The following is a 27393-nucleotide window of genomic DNA, read 5'->3' on the forward strand; positions in this document are numbered from 1 at the left end:
ATATTTTCTGAAGAAATATGAATTTGGATTTAATGTCCCCTGCGTTATTCTTAACTCATAATTTGAACTATACATATTGACAAATGACAGGTGGGTGTCACCAGTGACAGCACTGTCATTAATCGCAAGTCTCAGTCGTTGTTGCTATTATTGTTATATACTAATATTAAAAATTAATGAATATTTCAATATAACTTACTTAATTATGTTATGTGTACTATAATGCAGCTCTTTTTTATTGTCCATATTTTATAACTAACCCAAGTCTTCATCTGAATTACTTGACCTATTTTACATTAACCGCATTTAAAATTAAAAATCTCATTAAAAAGCTTCTAGATTAAAAATGTGTAAGTTTATTATGCTTATATTATTAAATTCTAGTCCTTCATCCCCCTCTACAAAGGTACCTAAGTCGGGAAAAGAGAAACAGGCAAATATGAATAACACCCCTTAAAAACTGGCCAGCAGCCATTAGGGTGCAGGTCCGAAGTTTCATTAAAAATTAAGATCCGCCGTAATGAGAGATTTGATTAAAAACGCATTAAGGGGGACATAATATCCACACTGGATAGGGTAAATCCTGGAGCGCTTAATTACATATACTGACTGTTAGGTTAAATCTGGATTCATTTTTTGATTATTGCATTGAATTTTATAATTAAACTAACTTGAGTATTTTTTGCAGATTTGACCACTCGTGGACTGCCATCTCACTCTAGAGTTATGCAAAGTAGTGTAAGTATACTCGAATTGAAGTCAGAGAGATACAACTTCTGCGTTTAAAGGAAAGAAAGTTGTCTTACTCAAGGCACAATAAATATCATTGGGAAAATAATGACGTGAAGAAAACTTTATCGGGTCGAGCAATATAACATAATTGCACGCTCATAAAGCATAGGGTTATGGCCATGAATTAACTTTATGGACTTGGGACGAGCAGCGGGGTCTCTCGAGGATCCGATTTTTATATCAGATTTCGGGCACGTTTTGTACATCTCGAGGATGTGCCACTCGAGTGTCGGACAAAAATCCCGATGATGCGAGCTGCCGCTCTTCTCAACACGTAATGACCTTTTCACTAAAAATGTTTTCACTGGATTTGATTTCGAGAGGGTTTTTAAAGAGTTTGCGAAGGGTTTTTGATTGACGTGCATCCAGCAGAAATTGCGCACTTCGATACGGTTCAAAACGGATTGTGTTCTGGTTTTGTTGTGATAGGGGTGTAGATATCTGTACCCCATTAAAATCTCATAATTGGTGGTAATTTGTGTCTGCCATGACCATATCTCAGTAAACATGAGATACGTTTTAATCAATTGCTGGCCAAATTTACCAGATAGCGCTAATTTTTGCTCTGGCTATAAAGACTCCTAACTTAAAAACGACAAAAATACAAGGTGGCACATTTAACTGGAGAAAATTCGATATCTTGTTTCGCATTGGTTTTTCAAAGAAAAAAAATACGGATCCCGTTCTTTTAGATTTGGCATTTTCTTGTAGCATTGAATTGAATTTCCCTCCCTATTGAGGGTAGAAACTAACCCCATTTTCTTTTACATAAAGAGATGTATTGTGATTACTCATTAGAAAGGGCATTAAAAAAAGGAATTAAACCACACTATCTATTTTTGAAAATTTTATTTACATTTTTGAAAAAATGATAGTTTTCGTGTTTCGCGATTTTGGAGATATTAACAATAATTTTAGCAAAATGAGTAACAAACACATATTTTATTGATATTGTATTGACAACACTGTTTACTTATCTGCTTGCGCATTTCAGTGATCAGTTCACTTTAAATTTGATCGGCATTGTAGCCTGTTCTTGTGTTTTCATGTATTTAAAATTATTTGGGTTATTTAACTGGACCACTCAAAATCGAAATTTTAATGATCATAGGGAATAGAACCAGATTGAGTAATCAAAAAAAGTGATAGCTTTGTTTCAAGAAAAGCACACTGATTTATCACCAATTTCTCAGGACACCACAAGCAAAATCGACAAATGTTATCGTGAATTGGGCCACGTGAGGAAGATACCAAGCCAAAGGCACCCTGGAGTAATGGATGTAGGCAAACAATTAAACGTTTTACTTCCTCTGCAAGAAAATCCTATTACTTCAGTTCGGCAACTTGCAAGAGAAAACAATATCAGCCACAGAGTTTAATGAAATCATGCGCCCTTACAAAATGCTTTTGGTACAAGAGTTAATGGAAGATCATCCGGATCGTCGCCTTCAATTTTGTGAAATTATGACGAATGCTGCAATATTTCTTGGAAAGTATCCTACACGTATGGATTTATTAGAGCAAGATCTTATTCCAGTTTTGGCTACTTTATTGCCTTATCATGCAGAAACAAACCTTCATGATGTTTGACAAAAATTTCACCAGGACGGCACTCGACCACATTACGCCCATAACATTCGTCAATATCTGGACGAACTACTTCCAAACGGATGGATAGGACGAAGGGGTACAACTGAATGGCCGCTAACATTGCCAGATTTTAATCCTCTGGATTAGTTCTTTTGGGGTCACCCGAAAACCAAAGTTTACTTCGCAGATTCTGAAAATTTAGAGTAATTGAGACAGAGACTAATTCACGAAATCCGACAAATAACCTCAAAAGTACTACGTAGTGTACTTTTTTTTCTTTGGCCAATAGGAATTTTAATTCAGCAAAATCTCGGTTCAAGTTTGAACATTCTCCTGAGCTTGAATGAGACCATTAGCGGAAAATATTGCGTCTAGTGAGTCCTCGGCATTGGAGTGGCATAGTAGGCCTGTAAAGTAGTCGATATGTAACTGCCTACTTAGAGGATAAGCTAAGCAGCCACCCCAATGCAAAAATCTACCGTAATGTGATGGGTGCTAAGACAGATGATAGAATGTCAGGGCAGGATCATGTAGGCTCAGGAATATACGATGATCACGAAAACACGGGTAGGAAAAATCCCATTAACGGTTTCGATTCCCAGCTTGGCTTTGGCAAACGGAAAGATATCGGGGCATTAATATTCATATCTGAATTAAGCCGACTAAATTGATATCGCGAATACAATTTCCGCAGAAGTCAGAAACGTTTTAACCGTCTCTTTAAAATTTTAAATTACCCCGGTTCGGGCTAATACTTATAATATTCCACGTCAGATCTCCTCGTCTCATCTACATATGTTCTAGTCAGCTTCGTTTTGTTTCTGAAAAGGACTTATTACGGATGCAAAATTTTCCATTCATATTCAAAATTTTATATCCCACTTCTACCACTAATTTATTCAGCCACGGCAGCACAGTGTTGCCACTACTTTATACTTTATAACGTTTCAGCACTGAGGAACTAGTAGTTTTCAATTTTATGTTAAGAGAAAAGTAGTTGCCTACAGGCTTACGATCTAAAGGCACTTTGATCGAAACTAAATTTGGCAACTAGCAGGGCGATGGCGATTTTTGCTCTTGTTAATGCATGATAACCTATGATAATATGAACAGCAAAATTACTCTTAGTAAAATAAGTTTTTTTATTGTGCATTATAGTCGCCATGAAAATCTGGCAACAACTCCTTGCTGTCTATCTCCCGAATGCCGCTTCTTTCGTTTCTTGTTATATCTCTTTAAGGAAATCGGGCTAATTCCTCTTCCTTGTATATTTTAATAACTAAATCCAAATCAAAATATAATTCCAGATTGTCTTTGGTCCAATTTGGAAGGCTGCCGTGTCTGGATTAAACAGTAAGTCTCCGAATTAAGTGTCTTTTTTGGAAAATTATGATAAGGGTACGCCTGTCGTTTTAAGGAATTTCCCTCGCGAAGAAATTGCTTTTCAATTTTTAGATTCACGGTTGGGAAAAGTACACACATCAGAGAATGTTTTGCTCCGCTATAATTTTCGGTAATAGGCAACATCCAAGTTAAAAAGTTGTTGAAGATCACAAATACGATGTCCACAAAAGCAAAACATAAAAAACGATCTTAAGCCAAAAAAAACAAGCACCGAATAAAAACATTTTAAATTATTGACAACAAATTTTGTTAAATGTTCATTTTGATTGTGCACGCTTGCACACTTCTACTTACCTCTAGTGAACAGATAATTTGGTAAAAATAACTGGGCATTCTTTACGTTACGTTACGTCAGCTAAGACGATCTGTAAAAGAAGTTGCCCGTAAAATGGGCGGAAATCACTGTATAATTGTAAGAACATGAAACCGGTCTCAGATAACTGGAGAAGTAAAAGAGCGTCAACGAACAAATCATACTCGGGCCATATCAGCCATCGAAGACCGATCCCTACGTGGTGTAGCGGTCAGACACCGATTCCAAAGCGCAACGGTTCTTCGCAGATCGTTCCTTGAGGCCTCTGGAATGGTTACATCGTCTCAGGTGATTCGTACCTGTCTTCATAATAGTCACTTAGATGTAAGACGTTTGAGGCCAGCGTCAGCTTTAACGGCACGTCACCATACAGCAAGGTACGCTTGGACAAGAGCATATGAGATTTGGGACCTGAACCGCTGACACCGTGTACTCTTTATGTATGAAATACAAATCTGTTTGATTACCGACAATCATCGCTAACGTGGGTGAAAAGAACCTGGAAATGCTGAACGGCTTGGACACGATATTCCTCAAGTCCAGGAAGGGGACGGCTCTATAACACTCTGGGCTGGTATCATCTACGGAAACAGGACGTAACTCATTCCCTTTCTAGACCACAATGACGGCTGCACCATATCTGGTCGCTACCCTGAGACCGATTGTTAAGCCCCCCCATCAAAATTTCGGTAATGAATTTATCTTGCAAGCTGATAAGTCTCGACCTCATTGTGCTCGAATCGTCAATGATTACATCCAAGAAGTTGAAGTTGAACGATTGGAGTGGCCAGTATTATCGCCCGACATGAATCCAAGTGGACCTGGTTGGAATCAATTAGCCGCAAAACGTTGAAGAGCTTCAACAGGCTGCAGCTGATAAATGGAAAAATATTGAACACCGACACTTCAATTACTTAGACGGCAGCACGCCTCGTCAGGTCGGAGCTCGTCGATTTGTAAAAGGTGATATAACTTTTTAATGACAGTATTAATAAAATTAAGGAAAAAAATAGAGACATTTTCTTTGTATTTTAATAAATTCAGTATTTTTTCGCAATTTGTACTCAAACTTATAGTCACTGTTCCTGATGTTAATACTAATACAAACTCTCTATTCCTACATTTTACTGGTGGTGCAAAACTTTTTTTGATGTGTTTACTGCTACTAGAATATCTCAAGAAATCTCTAATTTGATGTGGTGAGGTGACGTAAAAACCAAATATGAAACCTTTCAAACACTGCTTTCGAAAAAAAAAGTGAGGAAACTTACTAAAAAATATGTTTTGTCTGCTTATCTCATTGACAATGTTTAAGAAAAGAAATTTACTTAAGTCGACTGATAGTTACCATCACTTGAGCTCAATAGTTCTTCAACGCTTCGATATGCTTCGGGCGTAGGGAAATACGTAAATCCACTTGATGGTAACAAATAGCAGCGTTACCAAAAGTTGCTAAACATCGCATTAAAGACCCAATATTACTTAGTTTTATGATTTCCATGAAAATGAACTTCCACTTATAGCTCCACTACGTTGTCCTTTTACTGAAGAGAGTTATGTATGAGATAGGTAAATGCTTTGATATATCAAATTTCCCCCCGAAAAAATGAGAACATGATTACTGCACGAAATAAAAGGTGATTCGAATTGAGTTTCTACATTACAATAGAAAATATTTTTAAAACGTTAATGTGTTTGCCAAACGCAACGTGAGATTTCCAAACTAAGAACTTAAACATAAATGGTCATGGAGCAATATACGACTGACTAATATGTTAAAATTATTCAAGTCTATTATGAAGATGCCCGATCAAGAAAAAACGTATTTCCTGTTTTACGTAAATTTTTTGGTGTGCCAAGTTGACCTTCTTAGAGGACAGTTTGGAATGTGGCCCCAAAATTCAAGTAAACTGCATCAATTGGCCGCTGCGATCATGTAATTCAACTCCCACAATTTTTTTTCTTTGAGGGTATCTGAAGAGCAGCGTGCACAACAATAAACTAAAGTCCCTGGCACAGCTGAAACAGGACATCAGACGTGAAATAGCCGACAGAGAACCTGATTTGTGCCTCAGAGTAATCGAAAATTTTCATAAACGCATGACGTGATGCCATATGGGCCGCGAGGGTCATTTACAAGACATCATCTTTGATACATAATTGTAATGAATCGACCACAAAGAGCAGATTGACATTTTTCATATTTTTTATTTCTCCGTGTTCTGTTAATTAATACCTTTGTGTGGAAATCCAAATTGAGCCACCCAGATATGGGCAGAAAAATTCAACATTATAGTTTTAATTTAGTGGTGTTCTGATCTTCAGGAGAGTAAAATTCACAACCTTCCGGTTTCAATTGATACCTTGGAATTATATTTCCGATGCAACAAAACTCGTGTCGAGTTATATGGTTGGGGGGTATTTACATTTACATCATGAGTAATATAAGGAGCAATACTTAATCATTGTAGCTTAAAATAACCATTATCAAGATAAATCTTGAAGAGAACTTAGATCAGGGGCAAATCTTAACTACAGTCACATATCCCCCCCCCCTTTTTTCCATTTCCCTATTTACAATAATCTTCTATTAAGCATTGTTCTAGAACGCTATACACCTCACCAGATACATGCATCACCTTCTCTACCAGAAATCCGTGGATAAATAGAGGGTAATAATTCAGAGTCCTACATTGGTTACCTCATTGTAACAGCTGATCCTGATAATTCCTTAACTTCCCGACGATATCAAGAATAATTTGGCGAATCAACAATAAATAACGGAATTTAATACTTAATTCCTCACCGTAAACCTTTGGCCTGTCAAATCGGCTTCTTAAAGTAAAACATCAAAAAGGCAACAAAAATTAATGGTCTCGCATAAAATTCCGACATTTTATTTGAGAGAACTTCATCCTGCGGCCGTAAATATACAAAGAAGAAGGGGTTTGAATAATTACAATATTGTTTCAGTATAATAGGTTTGTTGTTGGCATAAAAGATCGGCACTAGTCCGTAAAATAAACTTGATGTCAGGATTTAGCAGCATCCGAAATGGCGGCGATTATTGCCGCTTTATAGCCGTTTAGCCATTGGCGGTTATTTTACAGTCCTTTTCGAGCTAAAGAGTCGGTTTATGAGCCTCCGCGTGGAGACGTGAACTATTGTGTGCTGTTGATGCAGGTTAGAAGAATACGATGATCAAAACACTTCTGATCTCATAAAAACAAAAATTATATGAATGTTAAGCTAAGTAGATTGACAAACTGTGTAGCAGAGATACTTGAGGACTTTCACAAATCGCTTTGGAATCCACGTTTTGTAGCCAGGTAGATTCAAAGGAAAACTTGAATTTTTGTTTAAAAATATGTATTACAGTAATGCCAAAAATCAGTGTTATATCAGTTTTAGACTAACTACGGTGGTCAGTGCCATTTTTTTCGACGTGCCTGAAGCTCAAACGTGAAACTTTCTGATGCGGCAGCATTCTGAAAAATAATAAAGAACTGCCAATGGAACCACGGTTTAATACACACCCTTTTAGATGTACAGGGTGGCAAAGTTTAACACTTTTCTCGTGTTTCACGTTTTTAGTTTTAATAATTTTGTCTCGTTCAATTTATTTTTATTTCAAGATATTTGATTAAATGTTACGAATGATTTGAGATATTTGATAACTGAGCCCAATGATTATTTTTTCTTGATGACAATAGTTCCACAAGTACCCGATCAAACGAATAGATGATATTTGTGTCGAATACGAACAGCGCGTGCGTTCGAATGTCGCTGAACGTTCAAAAAATGGGCTACAACATGAGTATAAATCCTTTGTAAAGCCATTTGGATATATTCGAGATAATCTTGACGAGATTAAGAAAGAGCTGGCAGAACACATTCATCAATGCATTAAAGAGACGGAGCAAGGATAACAGGGGTTATAGAACTTTATGTTTATATGATGGAGGATCACTGTTGGTTTTCTTAAACGATAAAGCTTGACACGCATGGATCATAATTTTTTTCCACTTAGTTTTCGTACATTCTGAAAACGAGCCTTTGATAGCGGTTCCTCGGTACCAATGCAAGCTCCATCCCATTTATCTCTATAACCTGTACCAAAGATATCTTTGCACATACGAGGATAATTCCAGAAATATCCGACTTCAAATATAGGTGGCGATTTTTTGTTAAAAATTTGTATATATTATACAGGGACCAAACCTTAAAAACTTATATCTAAAATTTGAAGATGCTACCTTGGTGTGTACTGGTTTAAGAGCAGTTTTTAGTGAACACTTTTAGAAGTTTTGTGAACATGGAATAAATTTATCATCGATACGGGATTCAATACCTTCATGTGAAAGGTCTTATTCCACTCAACATCAACGCGGAGTTTCTACTTTGGGGGAGTCTGGTCCCTGTTAACAACTGTAAGATATTGGGTGGCAGAGTTTGAACACGGTTGTAACAGCTGCCAAGACGAACACTGCAGTGGTCGGCCCAATGAGATGATCACTTCAGAAATTGTGGTAAAAATCCACAAAACTGTACTGGAAGACTGGTGGTTAAAATTGCGTAAGTTGGCAGGCATGACAGTTATTTCAAAAAGTACTGCACATAGCATTTTCACCGAAGAATTTTATATGAGAAAGCTGAGCGCATAACACGAACAAAAACAGTGCCCTGAGGATGTTTCAGGGGAGTGTTTGGCAAAGTTTCGCAGCAATAAAGCTGAGTTTTTGCGTGGATTCATAACTATGGATGAAACATGGGTCCATCATTTGAAACCTGAAACAAAACAGCAGCCAAAAGAATGGACTCAAAGAGGAGAATCGACTCCAAAGAAAGCGAAAACCGTTTCATCTGTAGGAAAAGTGATGACGTCAGTTTTTTCGTTTCACATACGATAATGTCTAATAACTATCTCCTTAAAGAAACACAATAAACGAAGTAAATTATATAAATTTATTTGCAGAGTTTGAGTAAAGAAATTAGAAAAAATCGACAGCATTTGGCGAAAAAGGAAATCTTGTTTCATCAAAATAATGCAGCAGTCAGTATTTCCGTCACTGCGATGGATAAAATCAATCAACTTGGTTTCAAACCTTTTGCTCACCCATTCTATTCTCCAGATTTAGCCCCATCAAATTATTTTCTATTTCCAAACTTAGTTCGCACATAGCTCGATGGAAAGAAATTTGCCAATAATGAAGAGGTGGATTTCGAAGTTAATGCCTATTTTAAAACAGCCAAAATTTCTTACTACAAACAGGGGTACAAAAGCCATAGCACCTTGCTGAGAAAAGTGCGATATTCTCAAAGGCAGTTGGGAAATAATGCAATACTTCACAAAAATATGTTTTTATAGTTAGATCGGGTCCTTCTGAAACTATTCTCATATTTTCTTTATATTCTTAATTTTCCTCGATAGATATTTTTACAAATTCTACCAAAACGGTGGAAAATACGAAAATACTGCAATAAATCAAAAAAGCTCAGGAATTGAAGAGGGAATTTTCATTTGGTATCAGAATGCATGCAGGGTGTTTCAAAAAAGTTACAAACCATAAAATAGTATCTGATCCAAAAAAATAACACCCATATGACGATTTTGACATTCTATTGTAGAGGGAATAAGTGTATAACATTTAAAAAATTTAACTTAAGGTATACGTGAGAAAAACACAAAAAAAAAGGAAAAACGTAAAATTTTGCTACGCTGTATATCGAAATGGTGCGTTTTTGACCGTGCATCTATAGGCATGCTTTAATTATTCCGCAGGGTATTGCCGCTCCCTGAAATATATCCATGATGATGTGTTAAGCCCTCTATAATACACGAAAATAACCACAAAATAGGAGACGACGAAATCTTCTTTTTAGCCTCTTCAAGCGGCTCAGCAAAGGTCCAATAAATCCCCCCTCCATGTCTTTAATATGTAATAATGAGTATTTCCAGATTCCCGCAATAAATCCTCACACACACACATACTTCCTGATTCTGGAACAAAATAAGCAGAAAAACAACAATTGAGTACACACGTTCCCCATATACCGAAACACAAATCTAGTGGAAAACACGCCATAGATCACTTACTCGATGGACCGGTCAAGACTCAAAATTCTTACATATGCCTGGCAAATCCACCCCAAAAGGCGATATGTGTGATTCAACAAAAATTGCCTGTTCTATTGGAAATGATCGTGTTGCGTGTTGTATTGTCTTGCAATACCAATTCCTGAAGAGTAATTTAAAATCAAGTCAAAGCCCTCGAGATCTGCAACGGGCATTGAGCCTTAAATTTTCTAAAAGCCGGGAACGACCGACTAAGACCGACTTTTCTTCCCAACTCGTCTTAGAAATCGAAACGCGTTTCCGGAAGAACAATGGAGTCGTTAATTAAGAGTTCTTTTGGAAGTTGCGCCTCTATGAAAGCAGCTGCCCCGACGGCAGGATGAAACCTCTATAGTTGAGTTTCGGATTTAATAAAATATCGCAGATTCAAAGTCTTTGAGGAATAAGGTACGATTTAGATTGCATTATTATAATTATTGTTCCGAATCTATCCAAACGGTATTGCAGGCATTTAGGCATCGTGATTTGGCCGACAGATAAGAACAGGGACATTATGGATGTTGACAGGAAAATAATTAGTTTCCACTACTCATATTGATGTCCTTAGCTTGGACATACATATCGTTTTTTACTTTTCCTTCTGTGGTTTAATCTCGACTTTTCATTGTTAGAGCCCTCTAGAAAGCCATACATTTGCGTGTTATCGTAATGTTCGATTTGTCCCCGTGCTCGACTGTCTCAACAAATGGTGATGGAGTGAGTGTCAGGGACCAAAAGACAACTGGGGACCTTCCTCGAGGCCAGTGCTAATACACGAAACGTCGTGATGAAGACAACTAGCTCTTTAGGGACGTTTCCAGCGTGCTGGACAAAAACGTATTGTGGATGGAAACAAGGACTGAATACAGACAGGGGGGACTTTAAATTTAACCTCAAATTCTTATATTAATATTTATAGTTGTTTCGCATGTTTCGTTCCCACCAAAGTTGATTAGAAAACTTCCAATGCCTGGTTTTAATTTCTTCCTTAATGGTCAACAATCTCGATAATGTAAATTAAAATTAGTATTTTTATATTTCGATATGCTGTGGTCTATTATTGGTATCATTGCTTTTTCGTTCCGCTGTTACTTGAGGGTAATTTTTGTATAAATAATTCGGTCCCGTGATTGAGAATCGATAGGTAAAATGACATATTAATGTAACATTTCCACACCCCTATGGGAAAACAAATTGCCAGGGCAAATAACGGGCCCGGAAAAAAGTTTTTTTCTAAATTATTCATGCGAACTAAGTTCTTTTTGTGTCACAACTTGAAATATTCATGCAACAAATTTATTGCCATTTAAGCTTCACTTAAGACAATAAAATTACAGTTTTCACTGTACTTGATGTGCTCCAAATACGGGTGTAATGAAACGTGTGTCGAAATATGGTACCAATTCATAATTTATGTTTATATGTTACATCGATACTCTATGATTTGTGAAATTTGTCGCAATCAGCTTATAATGTTTTTGCTTTATTGGGCAATAAAAGCCTTTACAGGTTTATTGTGTTGTCGTCCAAATATCACGCAATTTGCGCATTATAGAGGAAATATCTATTATAGAAACCCACTTTCGCTTACAATTTGTTTATTTGCTACTCCACCAAAGTGAGTTAAGTCCAACTTTAGCGCGCTTTTTTTTTATTTCCACAGTTTAAGGGTGCCACCATTCATCACAATAATGAAAATAATTAAAATTAAAACCCCGGCTCTGAAAAAGAGGACCATATGAAAATGGTCCCAGAAATTCCCAATTTGATACATAAGTGGCAGTTTTGTTGTTAAAAATATCCCTATATTACAAAGACCTAACCTAAAGTTCGAGGAACGGATACATTGGAATCTAGAATGGGATAATATCGCGTTTAGTGAAGAATCCAGATTCTGTGTGAGCGTACATGATGGTCAAGCAAGAGTAAGAAGAAGAAGGGGTGAAAGAGGGAATTCTCACTTTACAATACAGAGGCATGTTCATCGCACTGTTAGGGTAATGGTATGGGGTGCTATTGCATATGGTAGCAGATCACCTTTATTTTTAAAGGCAATATGACAGCTCAACGATACATCAAAGAAGTCTTGGAACCTCATCTCGTGCCATATCTGGAAATTCTTGTTCATCTAGTTTTCCAGCAAGACAATGCACAACCACACGTGGTTAGAGTGATTATGGATTTCTTTCAGCAAAATGCAATCAATTTGCTAGTTTTGCCACCTCGATCTTCAAACCTTTCACCGATTGAACAAGTATGGGATATTGTAGGTTGAAGGTTGCATAATTTACACCGTCCTTCACAATCCCTAGCGGCGCTGTATCACGCTGGAATCTAATCCTCTAAGAAAACATCAATCACCTCATTAGATCCTAGAAGTGTACAGGAATGTATAAGACATTGCGGAGAACCGACAAATTACAATTTTTTTTGGAGTTTTTATTAATTCAATTTGTTGAATATTTTAATGGAGCGTTTGTTTTAGCGTAAGAAACATGCGCACCAAAAATGATTTAAATCAAACCAATTTTACGGGGTGTTTTGTTTTTTATGTCACGTAGTATATTTTCATTTTTTGTTTTAAGTGTTAGATCGTGTACTTCTGGGACAGTCCTCACGTTTCAAACGTGTTATTACTGATTGTTGGTGACTCGTCTTAGACATACGCTTTGTACCCAGCTGATCGCAAGGCTGACGAGGGCACCCGCACAAGTACCCAATGTCGGCGTAAACAAAAAATCGATTTTAAATAAAACGAAAAATTTGCATTTACGAATGGGTAACAACCTTAATGATTCATAGTTATCACATTATTAGTTTCCTGGATTGGGGTCGCAGCATTTCCTCGCGTTGCATATTGCGGAATATCTTGTGAGGGAACTCTGTGAAGAATTTCTGCATATAAAAAGGGCCTGGTCATATGAAAACCTAATTAAACATTTTCGATAATTCCCAAAAGCGTTCAGGATTCCAGGAGCGCCTCAAGAGGCCACCAGTAATTTTTTATTAAAATATTTAAAATTGTTAATCCGTCGTTCCCCGATTCGAAACCTCAGCCGAATCCGGCATGCTAATCACCCTTCGCAAGCAACTCCTCGGAATAATTAATTAGCATTCTTTCTATATTTTACGTGCTCCTTTTTTCGACGCCATTCCCTTGTATTCGCATCCTCTCATTACATTAAAATTAGATTTAAAAATGTGGAAATTGTATCGTTGATTGCAATTCCAGAAGCCGCGCATAACTTTAAAGTGGATTTTCAATTAACCATTGAGTATAATGTATTTAAAACAGCGTGCTTGCTGCTTCTAAAAGCCTCCGGATGAAAAAAGTTTCGGGTCCTTGTTTGCCCTTTTTTGATTGCCACCCTGTTGTGTGCTGATGGACCTAAATTTGGATATCTAATTTTCGAATCTTCTTACCATCACTAACAAACATTTCAATAAAAGCAAAATTTTACCAAATTTTAGCCTAAACTTTGATAATATTCCCGCAGATATCAAATGGTCTCTTTGCTACGGATCCCAATGTTAAAGGGTGGCTTTAAAGGGCTATATCCCTTTAGACTTTTTGGATGCTCATATTTGCAGAAATCGGCGTTGAAGAGGGAATAAAATACGGAATTTGTACCCCCTTTTGATAGCCTATTGATGTGGTCTCTTTGATTTCAGGTGCTGGATGAGAGCAAATTGTCTACAGGGACTTCGCGAACTGAGGCAAGGTACGTGCATTCTAAATATTTTTCATTTACACTCAAAGCTCGACAATCCTCGTCAGAAATGAAAGGAGGTAAAACTTGAGAGCTTTGGATCGGTGATGTTACAATAATTTAAGTTATCATTAATTACTGGCGCTATTAACCCACATTCCGTAGTAGCCAAACTGAATTTAGGAAGGAAATGCTTCTCTTGAAAAGCACTAGGAACAGAAATTATGTGCCCTACAATACGCTATATGATTTAGTTTCTACACTTTCCCATTAAGCAAGGCCCCTTTTCCATTTCGGTAATAATAAAATACTTCCCGCTATCTGGAAAAGGCAAACAACACGTAAATCTGAGGTATTTTAGCTGGTAGGGAGTCAGGTACGAGGGCTAAACCTACGACAGCAATAACGTTTATCTGCTACGCTTCGGCTACGTGACATATTGCCTCGTAGCGCGGCAAGAACTACGCCGGTTGTAAATGTATTGTTAGGTAATTCTCACCTTAAATATAGTCCAAAGTGACGCGATTATATAAAAAATAGATCGTACGTATATTTGAATCACCATAGTTGATCTATCAATTCCAAATACTATGCGTTCCGGCCGTGTTGATACAAAAAGTTTGTTGAAAGCTTTGAATCTCCCATCCTGCACCGATTTCCATATTATATAATAGTTTTGTCGCATTAAGGATTGGACTTAATACAGTCTAATATGAGTCATGTCTACTTTGTCTGGCTTATTTACCTATTCATTGCTATCAATACCAATGTCGAACCTAAACATTCTAGAAGTAAAAAACACACACAATCTGCGAAATTTAACACCATGATAAGGGGACACGTTGTCGGGGCGCCAGACTAGTCTTTATCCAAAACGCTACACAAGGTGTTTCCTAAGTACGGTACATAACCTCGGAAGCGCATTCTATAGCTAAAATAAAGGTAATTTTGTTATATAAACTACACTGGTAGCCAAAAGTTGATTTACAAATGGTAGTTATTGAATAAATCTAATGTTTTTGGGATATAAAAGTCATTTCAATCTCCTCAATTGACTATATAATTTTAATTGACCTCAAACCTTTCGGAAATACTTTTTGTCAAATGACATGAAATTGAATAAAGAAAAATAAAACAAAAACACAATAAGATATATTTAATGATGTTGGCCGAAAGTAGATTGACAAAATGTAAAATTCAATAAAAAATTGTCATAAACATTTTTTGGTACAATTAGGTTAACTATCCGAAAGTTTTATTAATAATCTATTGAATAGCCATTGTTTTTTTTACTTACTGTATACGTTTAGGCATAGATACTATCAATTTTTCAATAAATTGTAAATCAATTTCGTCCCACAATTTTTGCAAAGTATCAAACAATTCATTTCCATTTTTAAATTTTTTATCGCTGATTTTATGTTTCAAATACCCCCAAATATTTTCTATCGGGTTAAAATCGGGTGACTATGCAGGCCATGTAATAAAATTGATTTTGTTGCCTCTGAGCCACTTCTGAACTACTTTTGAGATATGCTTAGGGTCATTGTCTTGTTGGAACCAATGCTTTAGAGGCATAGTTCTTTCAGCATATGGTTCCATTTGAGTTGCCAAAATATTTAAGTAATCGAAACGGTTCATCTTGCTTTCGATTTTAAAAAGCTGCCCCACTCCAAAACGAGAAAAGCAGCCCCATACCATTATGGAACTGCCATCGTGTTTAACAGTTTTAATAGTATAATTGAGATCGAATCTGTGACCATCAGGACGTCTGACATACTGTTTGCCATCAGAATTTATTCAGGTTGAATTTCGATTCATCACTGAATATGACGCGTTGCCATTCGTTTATCCAATGTCCATAATTTTTGACAAATTCCAATCTTCCTTTTCTCTGTTTTTTTGTTAGTAGCAGTGTTTTAACCGGGGTTCTTGTTTTAAAATCACTGTTTCGAAGAATTCTTCTGATAGTCCGCATACTTAAATTAGCATCACAATTCGTAGCAAGTTCTGCTTTAATTTCTTTTGACGAAATAAATTGATTAATTTTCACTAACTTAAAAATTCTTCTTCTCATATGACGGGTCACTTTCGAAGGTCTTTCAGTTTTTCTAGACGGACATAAATTTCTTTTATTATTAAATTGTTTTAGTACACAATATACTGTTTGTCTTTTAAGAGAATATTTTTTAGCAATTTCAATTTGCCTAAGTCCGTTATTGTAATCGTCAATAATTAGACGTTTCAAGTCAATTGCTAATTTTATTCCACGAGGCATTTCTCCAAGAGTTAAACGCACGTATCTTTCTTAAAATTTGAATTCAAACTGCCTTGATAGCATTAATGTTAGTATTTGTCAATCTATTTTTGGCCACGCAAAAACTAAACCAAGAATTGATTATTTTTTATAATAATTTGATATGAAGCCTAATCGAAAAATTGAGGATAGTTTTTAGTTACCTGAAGATTTGTTTACATTTATGAAGATTTGCTTAAATATATTGCGGTGATTATTTTAAATAATATCACTTTTTTGGAAATTGTATTTTTGTAAATCTACTTTTGGCCACCAGTGTACCAGGTCTGTAAATATGAAATCGGAATCTTTTAATAAAAAGTATAACTTAGCTGCGCAATAATTATAAAAAATATTTTATTCGGAATATTTCCCATCGTTACATATACATTTTTCCCATCTCTCTGGCAATTTGTGGATGCCACGCCAAAAGAACTGTCGTTCTTTCGATGCAAACCATTCACCGAGTCATTTTTGAACTGTTTCGTAATAGGTGAAGTGGTGTTCTGCAAGAGCGTGTCCCATCGATGCAAATAAGTGATAATCGAATGGTGCTAAGTCGGGTGAATAAGCCGCATGTGATAGTCCCAATGAAACGTCCCAATCGTTTCCTTCGCCAGTTTTGCAGAGTGTGATGGTGCATTATCATGGAGCAATATCACCTTGTGTTGCCGTTCTTGATATTCTAGTAGTTTTTCACGCAAAGCTCGATGCAAGTCCATCATTTGTTGTCGGTAACGTTCAGTATTAACTGTTTCTCCAGGTTTTAGCAGCTCATAACAAATTACGCCTCTTTGATCCCACCAAACACAGAGCATTGTTTTCCGTTCATATCGATTTGGTCTTGCTGACGATGCTGATGGTTCGCCTGGAGTTATCCATGATTTTTTACGTTTGGGATTCTCAAAATAGATCCATTTTTCGTCACCAGTCACAATTCGATGAAGAAATGACTTTCTGTTATACCTGGTAAGCAACAATTGGCAAGTGGTTTTTTCGATTTTCTTGCTGTCTTTCATCGAGTTCATGTGGAACCCATTTTCCCATCTTCTGAATTTTTCCCATGGCTTTCAAACGAATGGAAATGGCTTCTCGTGTCACATTTAATTGGTTCGCTAATTGTAGTTGCGTTTGAGTATCGTCCTCATCTAACAAAGCTCGCAACTCGCCGTCTTCAAACTTTTTCGGTGGTTTTCCACGCTCTTCGTTATTGACGTCAAAATTGACACTTTTGAATTTTTTAAACCACTCATAGCACTGTGATTTTCCAAGGGAATGTTCACCGTAAGCTTCAACAAGCATGCGATGTGAATCTGCAGTCGTTTTTTTCAAGTGGTAACAGAAAATCAATGCTGTCCGCAAATCGTAATTTGTAGGCACAAAATTCGACATAGTCAAAGCTATTGCAAACTGTGCTGCAGTATTGAACCTGTATTGTTATGATTTGAAACTCATTCTCAGATGTAAATAAGAGATATAGTACCCTAATAACACGATAATATTACGTATATTGACCACTAGGGATATTTGGAGGCAAATTCCGGTTTCATATTTACAGACCTGGTATATCCCCAAAATGCTTCGTTGCGGCTATACAGGATGTGAAAATTTAGTAGTTTCGGATATATTTAAAAAATTGCAATTTTTTAAAGAAATTTTCACACCCTGTATTTCCGCAACGAAGCATTTTTGGCTTATAGCGTATATAACAAAATTACCTTTATTTTAGCTGTAAAATACGCTTCCCAAGTTACGTACCGTACTTAGGAAACACCCTGTATACCTGCATAACGTATATCTTACGCACCCGGATATTCATTTAAAGAATTTAATTCCGAACTAGTCAAATGAGGATGTTTGTGAAATGTTCGTTGGTGCAGTCCACTGCTGATATATAGCGAAATATTGAAATCCAGGCATCGTTTATTGGTCCTGGATAAATACACCCTCATGTCTCTTTCGATTTGAAAATCGTTGAGGAATCAAACCGTATCTCAAAAGGGTCCAACAAAACGGTAAATAAATTTTTCCCCGATATGAAGAGGGTTAAAATATCGCTTAAATTCGGCGGGGCAAAAATCAAAGAGGCGAGGCGGCTGAGATGTCGGTGCCGCCTGCGACCTGGTAAAACCGTTGGCGGGCCCACGTGATTTATCGGTCCGACGTGATATACCGGGTGATATATAGCGAGAAAGGAAATCTTAAGAAATCCACCATACGCGATATCTCGGACCGATCTATGAACCTGTCTGTAAATATAACCAGATTTATGCTGTCTTACCCAAGCACCGGAGTAAAATACGATCTCTGGGGCTCACTATATTTTCTCGAAAAGTGCTGCGTCGTTCCGACTTTTCTAATTACGGACCTGTCACTCAAAAATCGCTTTTTGATTTGTGTACCTTCCCAAAAATTATTGGATTTTCCAGTTCCAATGTGGGGAGTTACCTTTAGGGTAGTAGAGCGATAAAACTTTTGACTTAATAATCGAAATTGGATGCATAAAAAAGCTATGTATGATTTACATGCACGGGGCTCACCCCTTTTACATAAATTAGGAGCTGTAAATCTTAAGGAATGTCGTCGTCGTCCGTCGTCTTTACGGCGGGGTGCACATGGTTCTTATCGCCCCCCACGAGACTTTCGACAAATTAGTCATCAGTTTTGCTGGCTTCCTTTTCGCTCTCGTTCTTTATACGGAATTAACAGTCGCTAGAATGGCATTTGCGCCTGTTCGCAGGTTTTAGTACGAGCCCACGAAAAATCCTGGTAACTATCGAATTTGGTTTGTAAGACTGTCAGGCAGATAGTTCGACTCGGTCACTAATTCCCTTCAACTTCAATACAATAATTATTTGGAACTTACGCTTGCTCTAGTTTTCTCCACTAGACTTAGTCACGGGTGTCTGCCCCTCCATTTTATCTAGACTCTAATCGATTTATTCCTCTTGGATCAAATGAGTAAGAAATGCAAATACGTCATGCGTTAAACACTAATTACAGATCGCAAGAAAACATCCAGTATTTTATTTTGACTACTCGTCGATCCTACCGCCCATCTCTAGCAGTGCAAACCCCAAAACGCAACACTAGGACCATAGTTATACTCACACTATACTTCACTTGGTCGAAAATAAATAAATGCAAATTACCTACTACCCGCTTAATTGGCATTTCGCATATTGAAGAGTCTTCAGACTGTTTTTATGAGCCTCTTGAGCATCCCTAGATACAAGCTGTGTTATAAGAAACTTTATATGGACGAAACATTTAGAAGTTTAAAATTCCGTCGTATTCATTGGATCTTTTAACTTAAAGTAAAAAGTTTTATCTCAGGCCTGTTAAATACCAATGGGACTCAAAGGTTTTTAACGCTGAGATATGCCACTTTGTTTTGTGTGCCGTAAACTTATATGCAGCACACGTGCGGTGAAGTGCTACATTCCGCTAGTAATTGCGTGCAGTAAAGCCGCTATACATACTATTTACAAACATGGGAAACTGTAAATTCTTACTTAGTTCGAGCTACAGCAAGGAATAATTCGAGTCCAGCGCATTGTAAAGATTTGCATGCTATATGCTATTAAATATACATATGAGAGATGAGAGTTTAAAGATAAATGGAAAAATTGGCGTTGTCATTTATTAAATGAAAGAGGATCTCTCTCTGTCTGCCCGTCGACGCGTACTTAAAATTCAAACCTCCCAAACTGAAAAACACCCTTGAGTTATCTCCCGTTCCGAAAAAATGAGAGGTGAACACTTTTCATTAAAAAAATACATATTCACATTAGTCGCTGGTCATATGTTCCGCAACCACGATAAGCGCAAGGTTGGTTGGTCGAAGGTTTTTTAAGGATGTTCATTGTTGCAGACGTTTCTAACACTTTAGGGTGAAGTTGAGATATCAAGTCGAAGAAAATTGTGACGAAAGTCTGATACGCACCGAAGTGTTTGAGCGCCATTTGGTGACTGACTAAGAAACTGACAGTCGAATTTCGCGATTAAATTTTCATTAAAAATTATAGACGGCAATAAAAACGTCGACGATCTGCCACTGGCAAATTAATAAAGAGGGAAATTAATTAGCAAAGCGATTGACTTCGTTATGCCGTTTGGAAAGTGCCAGGGCGATTTTTCACTTTTTGCCCCAAGTCTAATAGCGATCGGTCGCTTTTCCAGATAAGTTATTGACACATTGCTCGAAAAGTTAGATCCCCAGCCGAAAGGAAATTTAACTAAAGTTATGAATTTTAAATATCGTTACGCGATTCTGTTCAGTGTATCAAAAATCATTTCTAATAGACTTTTTAATCCCGCAATTTGCCCAAATTGAAATGCCAATACAAAGATTAATTCAATAAAATGCGCCCGGTTTCACGACGAGATTAGGAAAATAATACCCCCGGATCAGGAAAATTAAATAACGAATATTTGACGTCATAATATTTAAAGTATAAAAATGGAATGTTTGGGGTTAACACGGCCACTTTTTCAAGTCTCCCTCGCAGAACGGGGAGCCCACGTCACTCAAACGGCATTCACAAACACACGGTTTAATCTTTTTTAAAGAGGGTTGGATTTAGTTTCCTAATTAAGAACCGTTTAGGACGCAATTTTTTATTTGATGGTATTTCTGCGTTTTTGCTGTATCAGATTTAATCTCCATTTATTCTAATCTGGCGACTTAATTAAAAAAACATAGTATTGCCAGCCCTGGAAAAAGACGGACGTTTTTAATGTGTTTTATCATGCTTACGGAATGAGTGAGGGTTAGATCGTATTCGAATGAGAAGAGAGGCAATGGTGATTAAGATTGGACGAAAAAATATCATTTGGTACGCGATAAATTCTATCCCCAAAGATTCTCTCCTATTTGTTTAAATTTTACAAAGTATCTAGTTTTCTTGTTAACACACAGGAATTTCACGTAAAACATCATATCTTAGTTCTTCTAACGGTACCTGCTCATCAGCTTGGTATTTAGATAACATTTAAGGTCACTTCAAACGCAATAACAAAACGGGACAAATTCGGTGGCCTTGCAGGTCGTCTTCTGTCTCGTGCTCGATTAAAAAGGAAAATTTTGCCAAATAAGAGTCTTCGCAGAATTGTGGAACAATCGAGGTTATTTCAAAGTAATACACAGCTGTGGGTAACAGTACCGTAAACGGTTTTCGCTCCGATCGTTCTGATTTTTTAATATGTTATTCTAAAGGTCATTTTGAACAACTTTTCCAAAGGGACAAGAGCGCGCAAATGCCTCTTTCACACTTTTTTTTAGGTTGAACATTTTTCCAAATCCAACTGTCTTACTGGATCGTGGAGCGAATAGGGGTGCTGGGTGGGTATGTAATATTTTGTTGTTGAATTAAAATTAAATTAAATTAATTAAATTTAAAGATCTAAAACGTTGTTGATAATTACCTCACTCAGCACTCCAATTCACTCCATGAATCCCGAAAGACACTTCACTTAATCGACTAAAATACTAGCGTGGCCCCTGCGCAAGAAAGATACACAAACATTTTAAAATTTTATTTTAATTGCAATCGCAATTGAAAAAAAATATAAATTCTGATCAAAATAAGTAAATGAAAAACATATTGCTTGACAAGAATTGAAACTAAATTAAATAAATTTCCTTTACTGAGGTGATCCGAACTAACCTGAACTAACCTGAACTAAATGAAATATTTAAATAATAAATATATAAATTTATGTGAGACGTGAATGCTGGGAGAATCAAGCAATGTTGTCAAATTGATTAATTCAAAAATGATTATTTGGATGAAAAATGGAAATGTGTTACCTTACCTTACCTCACCCAGCACCCCTATTCGCTCCACGATCCCGTAAGACAGTCGGATTTGGAAAAATGTTCAACCTAAAAAAAAGTGTGAAAGAGGCATTTACGCGCCCTTGTCCCTTTAGAAAAGTTGTTCAAAATGACCTTTGGAATAACATATTGGTATGTTCTATCCACACAGTATTCTTCGACAAAAATATTCAATACTTTTTTCTATTAATCAGTAGATCTAGTAAGTGGGGGACGAAGCTCTGTGGTAAGTCGTTGAAGGGCCCTTGCACGCCCCCAACCAACACCTGTTGACTGTCTTCATGTGCACTCCCTCCTTTGCAAAATTCAGCCCAGGACCCTTTCTCATTCTACTATCTAAAACTCTTCCAGAAATCGGGATAGGGCGAGATATCCTTTATTTGTTAACATCTCGCTATACCAGAACTCGGATCTGTAGAACATGCAGCGACTCGCTGGGCATCTTCAGTCTTCGTTTCGTAGGAAGAGAGAATGATATACCGTTGAACATAGTAAAACATTTGCCGGCAAACAGATTTAACGAATTCACATGAATAATATGGAACATGAATCGAATATGATCTCATAAAAATATATTTGGCATTAAAATATCTGGCAAAGTCGGTGATATAACACTAAGCAGAAATAGGCAGGAATAGTTTAAATTATCAGAAGTTTTTTGTTTCTTTCATAAACTTACCGGCAAACATTCAGGGGATGTCGAGCTCTTAACACCACATGTTCGGATCAAATAAAGTTAGGTTCGAACTCGCTTCATTTTCAAAATTCACAGTGTTTAATTTAATATTGGAATAAGGACATAAAATTAGGGGCACGCGATGACGTGATGAATGTGCATGTCTTGGGATGAGCAGAATATTTCAGTGGCATCCGTGTAATGGAGATATGTTCAATGAAAAAAATGGTGCGCCACTGACTTTTTTATACGACTACATTTTGTTGATATTCCATCAATTTTTCATAAAAAAAGGAATGTTTCCAGATAAAAAAAATCCCATTGCTGTGCCTACTTAATTACTAATAACCTAATTTTCTTTTAGTAGAAGTAGAGAACATGAAGACCAACATGGGTGACACATGCTTCTTTGCAAAATAATATTCTTCTTTCAAAATATGGTTCCGTTAAATTCTGACTCAGTTACACATGTAAAAACAATGGATGGCCAAAACTGCACATCCTTATTCCTTTTAATATTTAAATTCCTTCTTAATATTTGAAATATTTTTGAAAAATAAGAAATTAAACGCTCTGTATCTTGAAAACGAAGCGATTTCAAATCTAAGTTTGTTCGATCTAAATATTTGATTTTATGAGCTCGAAACCCCCTGAAAGATCTTCAAGAAATTTAAATGCAATACGCTCTACGCACCAGTAATATCCTGATGAGACGTGGCTTTGCTGGTAAACACTAACGCCCTAATAAAGTAATAGATATTATCGAAATCTCGGCAGCTTAAGAGTCCCATCGTTGATAGCCGAGAATTCAAGATTCGCCAATTTATGATCTAACTTGTCGATGAACACAGTGTTTTTCCTAAACATAAAAAATCAGCATACTGAAATAAAAACACAATTTCGATGAATTCAAATGATTCGCTCTTTTGGAATACCACATATGAATTGTTTGACCCAAAATGATTATCTCGTCGGAATAAATGGTGCCGAGAACAACTCGTGTTTGAGGAAGTTCCATTAACCCGAAGTTCTGAAGCAAGGTTAAGGAACTCCAAAGTTCGGGCGATGACATTATGCAGCTCCAAAGAAAATGAAACAAACGAGACACTTTCCCGGTAATAACTTTTCAAAATTTTTTAATCTCAAGTCTACGAACTTTCCAGTTTGACAGAAGTAATCTCCGCCGCCGTCGTCCAGAAGTTTAGGGGCCGTGTAGCATAATTCCGCAAAAAGTTGAACATAAAGAAGTTTTGCTAATTCAAATCAGTTCGGCAGCCAAAATTCGACCTACCCCACCAACTTCGGCTAACTAGTTCACACAAGTCAGAAAGAGAAAGTACAAAGAACGTAAGTGTAATTTGTGTCGGCGAAGTTTCGGACTAAGTTAGCGCCAGTTTGAAATTAAAGTGAACTTTTTATGGACCCTGGCATGAATTTTGTGAAATCGATGGTGTTTACATTTGTAAACTTTCGGGAAATCGATAGAAATGGGCTGTTTTTACCAACATATTTTAACCACTGGAGTTTTGACCACTGCTAAGGCTAGCAACTCCATCTATTGCTGCTTGCTTTTACTCCCCTACTTTCATCACAAGCCAGAGATTTAATGAGAGTTTCCGACGTTGGCTTCATTAAAGGCTTGGCTAAAAGTATTTCCCGAAGGATTTTTAATAAAATATTTTTTGAAAAATGCAGTCCGAAACATTGCGCTAACTATGTGATGGAAGAGAACTTTTTAAAAGGTATTTCATTATAATACGACGCAAAAACTATTTCGGATAAAGCGTAGAATGTAAAAGAGTGGGAAATGGGATAGGATTCTTCTTTGTGAGAGCGATTTTTAAAAGAATTTTCATATAGCTATTCGTAATGAAAAAACTTTCGAAAGTGAAGCGAAAATAGGAAATTTCCTTTGCTATTCGGAATGTCATAATTGAATTGAATCATCATGTTTCTTCTTTTAAGTAAATCATTATCCCCATTGCTAGCTTAAAATACCCCATTATGCCGCAGTATCTGGTATTCTATGTATGTAAATCTGTAGACGTAAGTACGTTTTCTCACCGTTTTTTCTAAAAAAGATTGAATAATAGGAGAATAATGACCCGCATTTAGCGGATTATTCAACTAGCGGGTTAATCGGCCACCTTGTCGTCTCTACCCCACCGCTATTTTCTTTATGGTTGCCATGGAAATAAATGTCAATAAAATATCACCATGAATGATCTAAGACGCGTTCTCGTTTTATGTTTCGGACTTATTTTTTTGATAAATTTGAGTAAAGTTATAATTTAGTTAAATGTCCCAACGGAAAGAATTATATTTACACCGAGGTTGTGACGTACTTATGATACTCACGTCTTAGATTCTTAAGCGAGAAGGAAAGACAGATGCGCATATCTAAACTCAAAGGTCATAATAAAGCACTTCACAACTTTTCGATAAACATTAATATATATGGAAATATCTATTTTCTACGTTTTATTGCAATTATTATTCCCTCTTTTTAATCCAGATTCACTCCCGATTCATCTCAACGTACTAAATCTGATTTAAAAAAATAATAATAATATTTAGCTTTCTCCTGTTCATAGCCAAAGTTGGTTTACGAAAACACCGTGACTATTTCATTCAGCTCATTTGTAATAATGTAGAATTAACAAGGTAATTTTCCTATAATCTGTTCCCTTGAGAAATTATGATTTGTACGGCGGGTGGTTTTGAGCATTTCAACTTAAATGAGTCTAACAGATGCAATGTTTAGACCTCCAAAAGAACGACTGGTTTATGTACGCAATACAGTCGTTACTCTTGTGAAAGCGGCAAGATTTCTTTTTATTGTCTTTTTACGTTCGCTGTGATAATGATCTCAAATTGATCTATACTGCAAGAAGGCGTTAAAAAGGGTTATTTATGACAAACGCGTGAAAAATGATATTTCTGGAAATGTATCAGCAGACACGAGAATCTTAACAATTGCTGATACAGATCATTAAAACAATACGATGCTCAGTTGTAAATCGGTGAAATCTTCGGTTCTGGCACTCCGCACCCGTTTGAACCCATCACATATCGAATTTCCTATTAGCAATATGTTATACAAAATGCAAGCAAACCTAAGTCCTAATAACTTTATTTTTATTGGTAACCGACGACGCGTAGTTGAAAGATTTCTATTCAAATGCTTAAAACAATCCTTCCTTATTGCGAAGGACAGCCCTAAAGAAAACCAAATAAATTGTCGAAATGTCGATCCTTCTTCTTTAAAGGAATAGGGGCGTTTTTAAACATTGCTTATCACTATAGTTATAAAACTAATTAGGAAAAGTTAGAAAAATCATTTTTTTTAATTCTTATGATTTTCAAAAAAAATTATATTTTTCGATTTTTTTTTTCCCCGGAAACTCACCTTACTCGTTGTTTAGCAAACCAACCGACCGCTCCTCATACGTTAGGGTGGGCAGATATGGCACAGGGCGGAAAGTCTATGTAAGTAGAGAGGGTTGGTTGCATCTTGCGCGCGCTTTTAAAATCCCGTGTGTCGTCCGTCGGACAAGAGTTCTAGAGCCATTCGGGCGCTCAGTTCTGTTCCGACCCGCCAACTGATACGCAGGGTGCAGTTCAGGGGGTACAACGCTCTAGTGCGTAACGTGTTACGCAAAACGTTTCGTGCGTTCGGCGACTACTTCGGGAAACTTTCGAAAACTTTCCTGAAATAATTAGACAACTTTTTGGTGAATGTGGGTCAAAGTAGTGGTGACGGGATGGATAGTTGGGGGTGCCGCTGACGAATTTCGTCGCGAAAATGATTGAGTCTGTTTGCAACGCTACAAGGTACCTATTGTGAACTATTATCTGACTAAATAATATTGGGTGCTCCTAAAATTCTTCTGTTAAAAATATCACCAATAATTAAAAATATGCGAATCATATATTCTTAAATTATGAGTTTTATACTAATAAGTATCTATCTCTAAATTAACATATCTCACCTGTTAGTTGAAAATGTTGTTTTCTGGTTACAAATTAAAATGAATGATCTTATAAAGAGAAAAAAAGAGATATGGAACATGTTTTTGAAACTTTAAGTCATAATTGAATTTAAAATTGTCTTATATTCGTAATTGGTTATCGATGAAAGGTGAGTCACACGTTCCTAAATGATGAACGTCCTCTTTTATATGGAAATAAAATGTCTTACCTGGGAGCCAAACGCTTCGTAGTATTTTTTAAACAGAGGACATTTATCAGACCAACAGATAAAATACCTTTTTATCACCAAATTCAACAATAATTCGATACATCATTGACTAACAATAAAATGTGAGTCATACTTTCTTAAATTATGCATCTTTATTTTAACATGTTCATAAATCTGAACCAAAATGTCTCATTTGGCACCAGAAATATTTGTTGTATTTTCCAGATGCAAAAAGTTTATAACGGGAATAGATAATAATCTTTCCGAAACATTAAATCCCATGTTAATTTAATATTTTGGTATCTCATACAGATAATATTATATTTTGTACCCAGATATAATTACTCATAAGATTAACCCTAAAGCTAATTTTTCGTATCATTCGAGCGCCTGCAATTAAATCATGAATCACCTTGGATTAAGGGACTTATTTGACTTCGTAATGCAACATTCGAGA

The 27393-nt window shown here is 36.5% G+C and overlaps 1 protein-coding gene across 1 annotated transcript in view; it reads left to right on the plus strand.

Moving 5' to 3' along the window:
- Positions 1-331: 331 nt before the first annotated feature.
- The window catches only part of LOC136343250 (myelin transcription factor 1), a 47917-nt gene continuing 20855 nt past the window's right edge, over positions 332-27393 (plus strand). The window contains exons 1-3 of the mRNA XM_066289843.1: positions 332-350; positions 689-738; positions 13887-13936. Coding sequence (XP_066145940.1) covers positions 347-350; positions 689-738; positions 13887-13936 — 104 coding nt within the window. The 5' untranslated portion in view covers positions 332-346. The remainder of the gene's footprint in view (positions 351-688; positions 739-13886; positions 13937-27393) is intronic.

This window comes from Euwallacea fornicatus, chromosome 14 (genome assembly GCF_040115645.1).
Source record: "Euwallacea fornicatus isolate EFF26 chromosome 14, ASM4011564v1, whole genome shotgun sequence".
NCBI classification, from domain to species: Eukaryota; Metazoa; Arthropoda; class Insecta; order Coleoptera; family Curculionidae; genus Euwallacea; species Euwallacea fornicatus.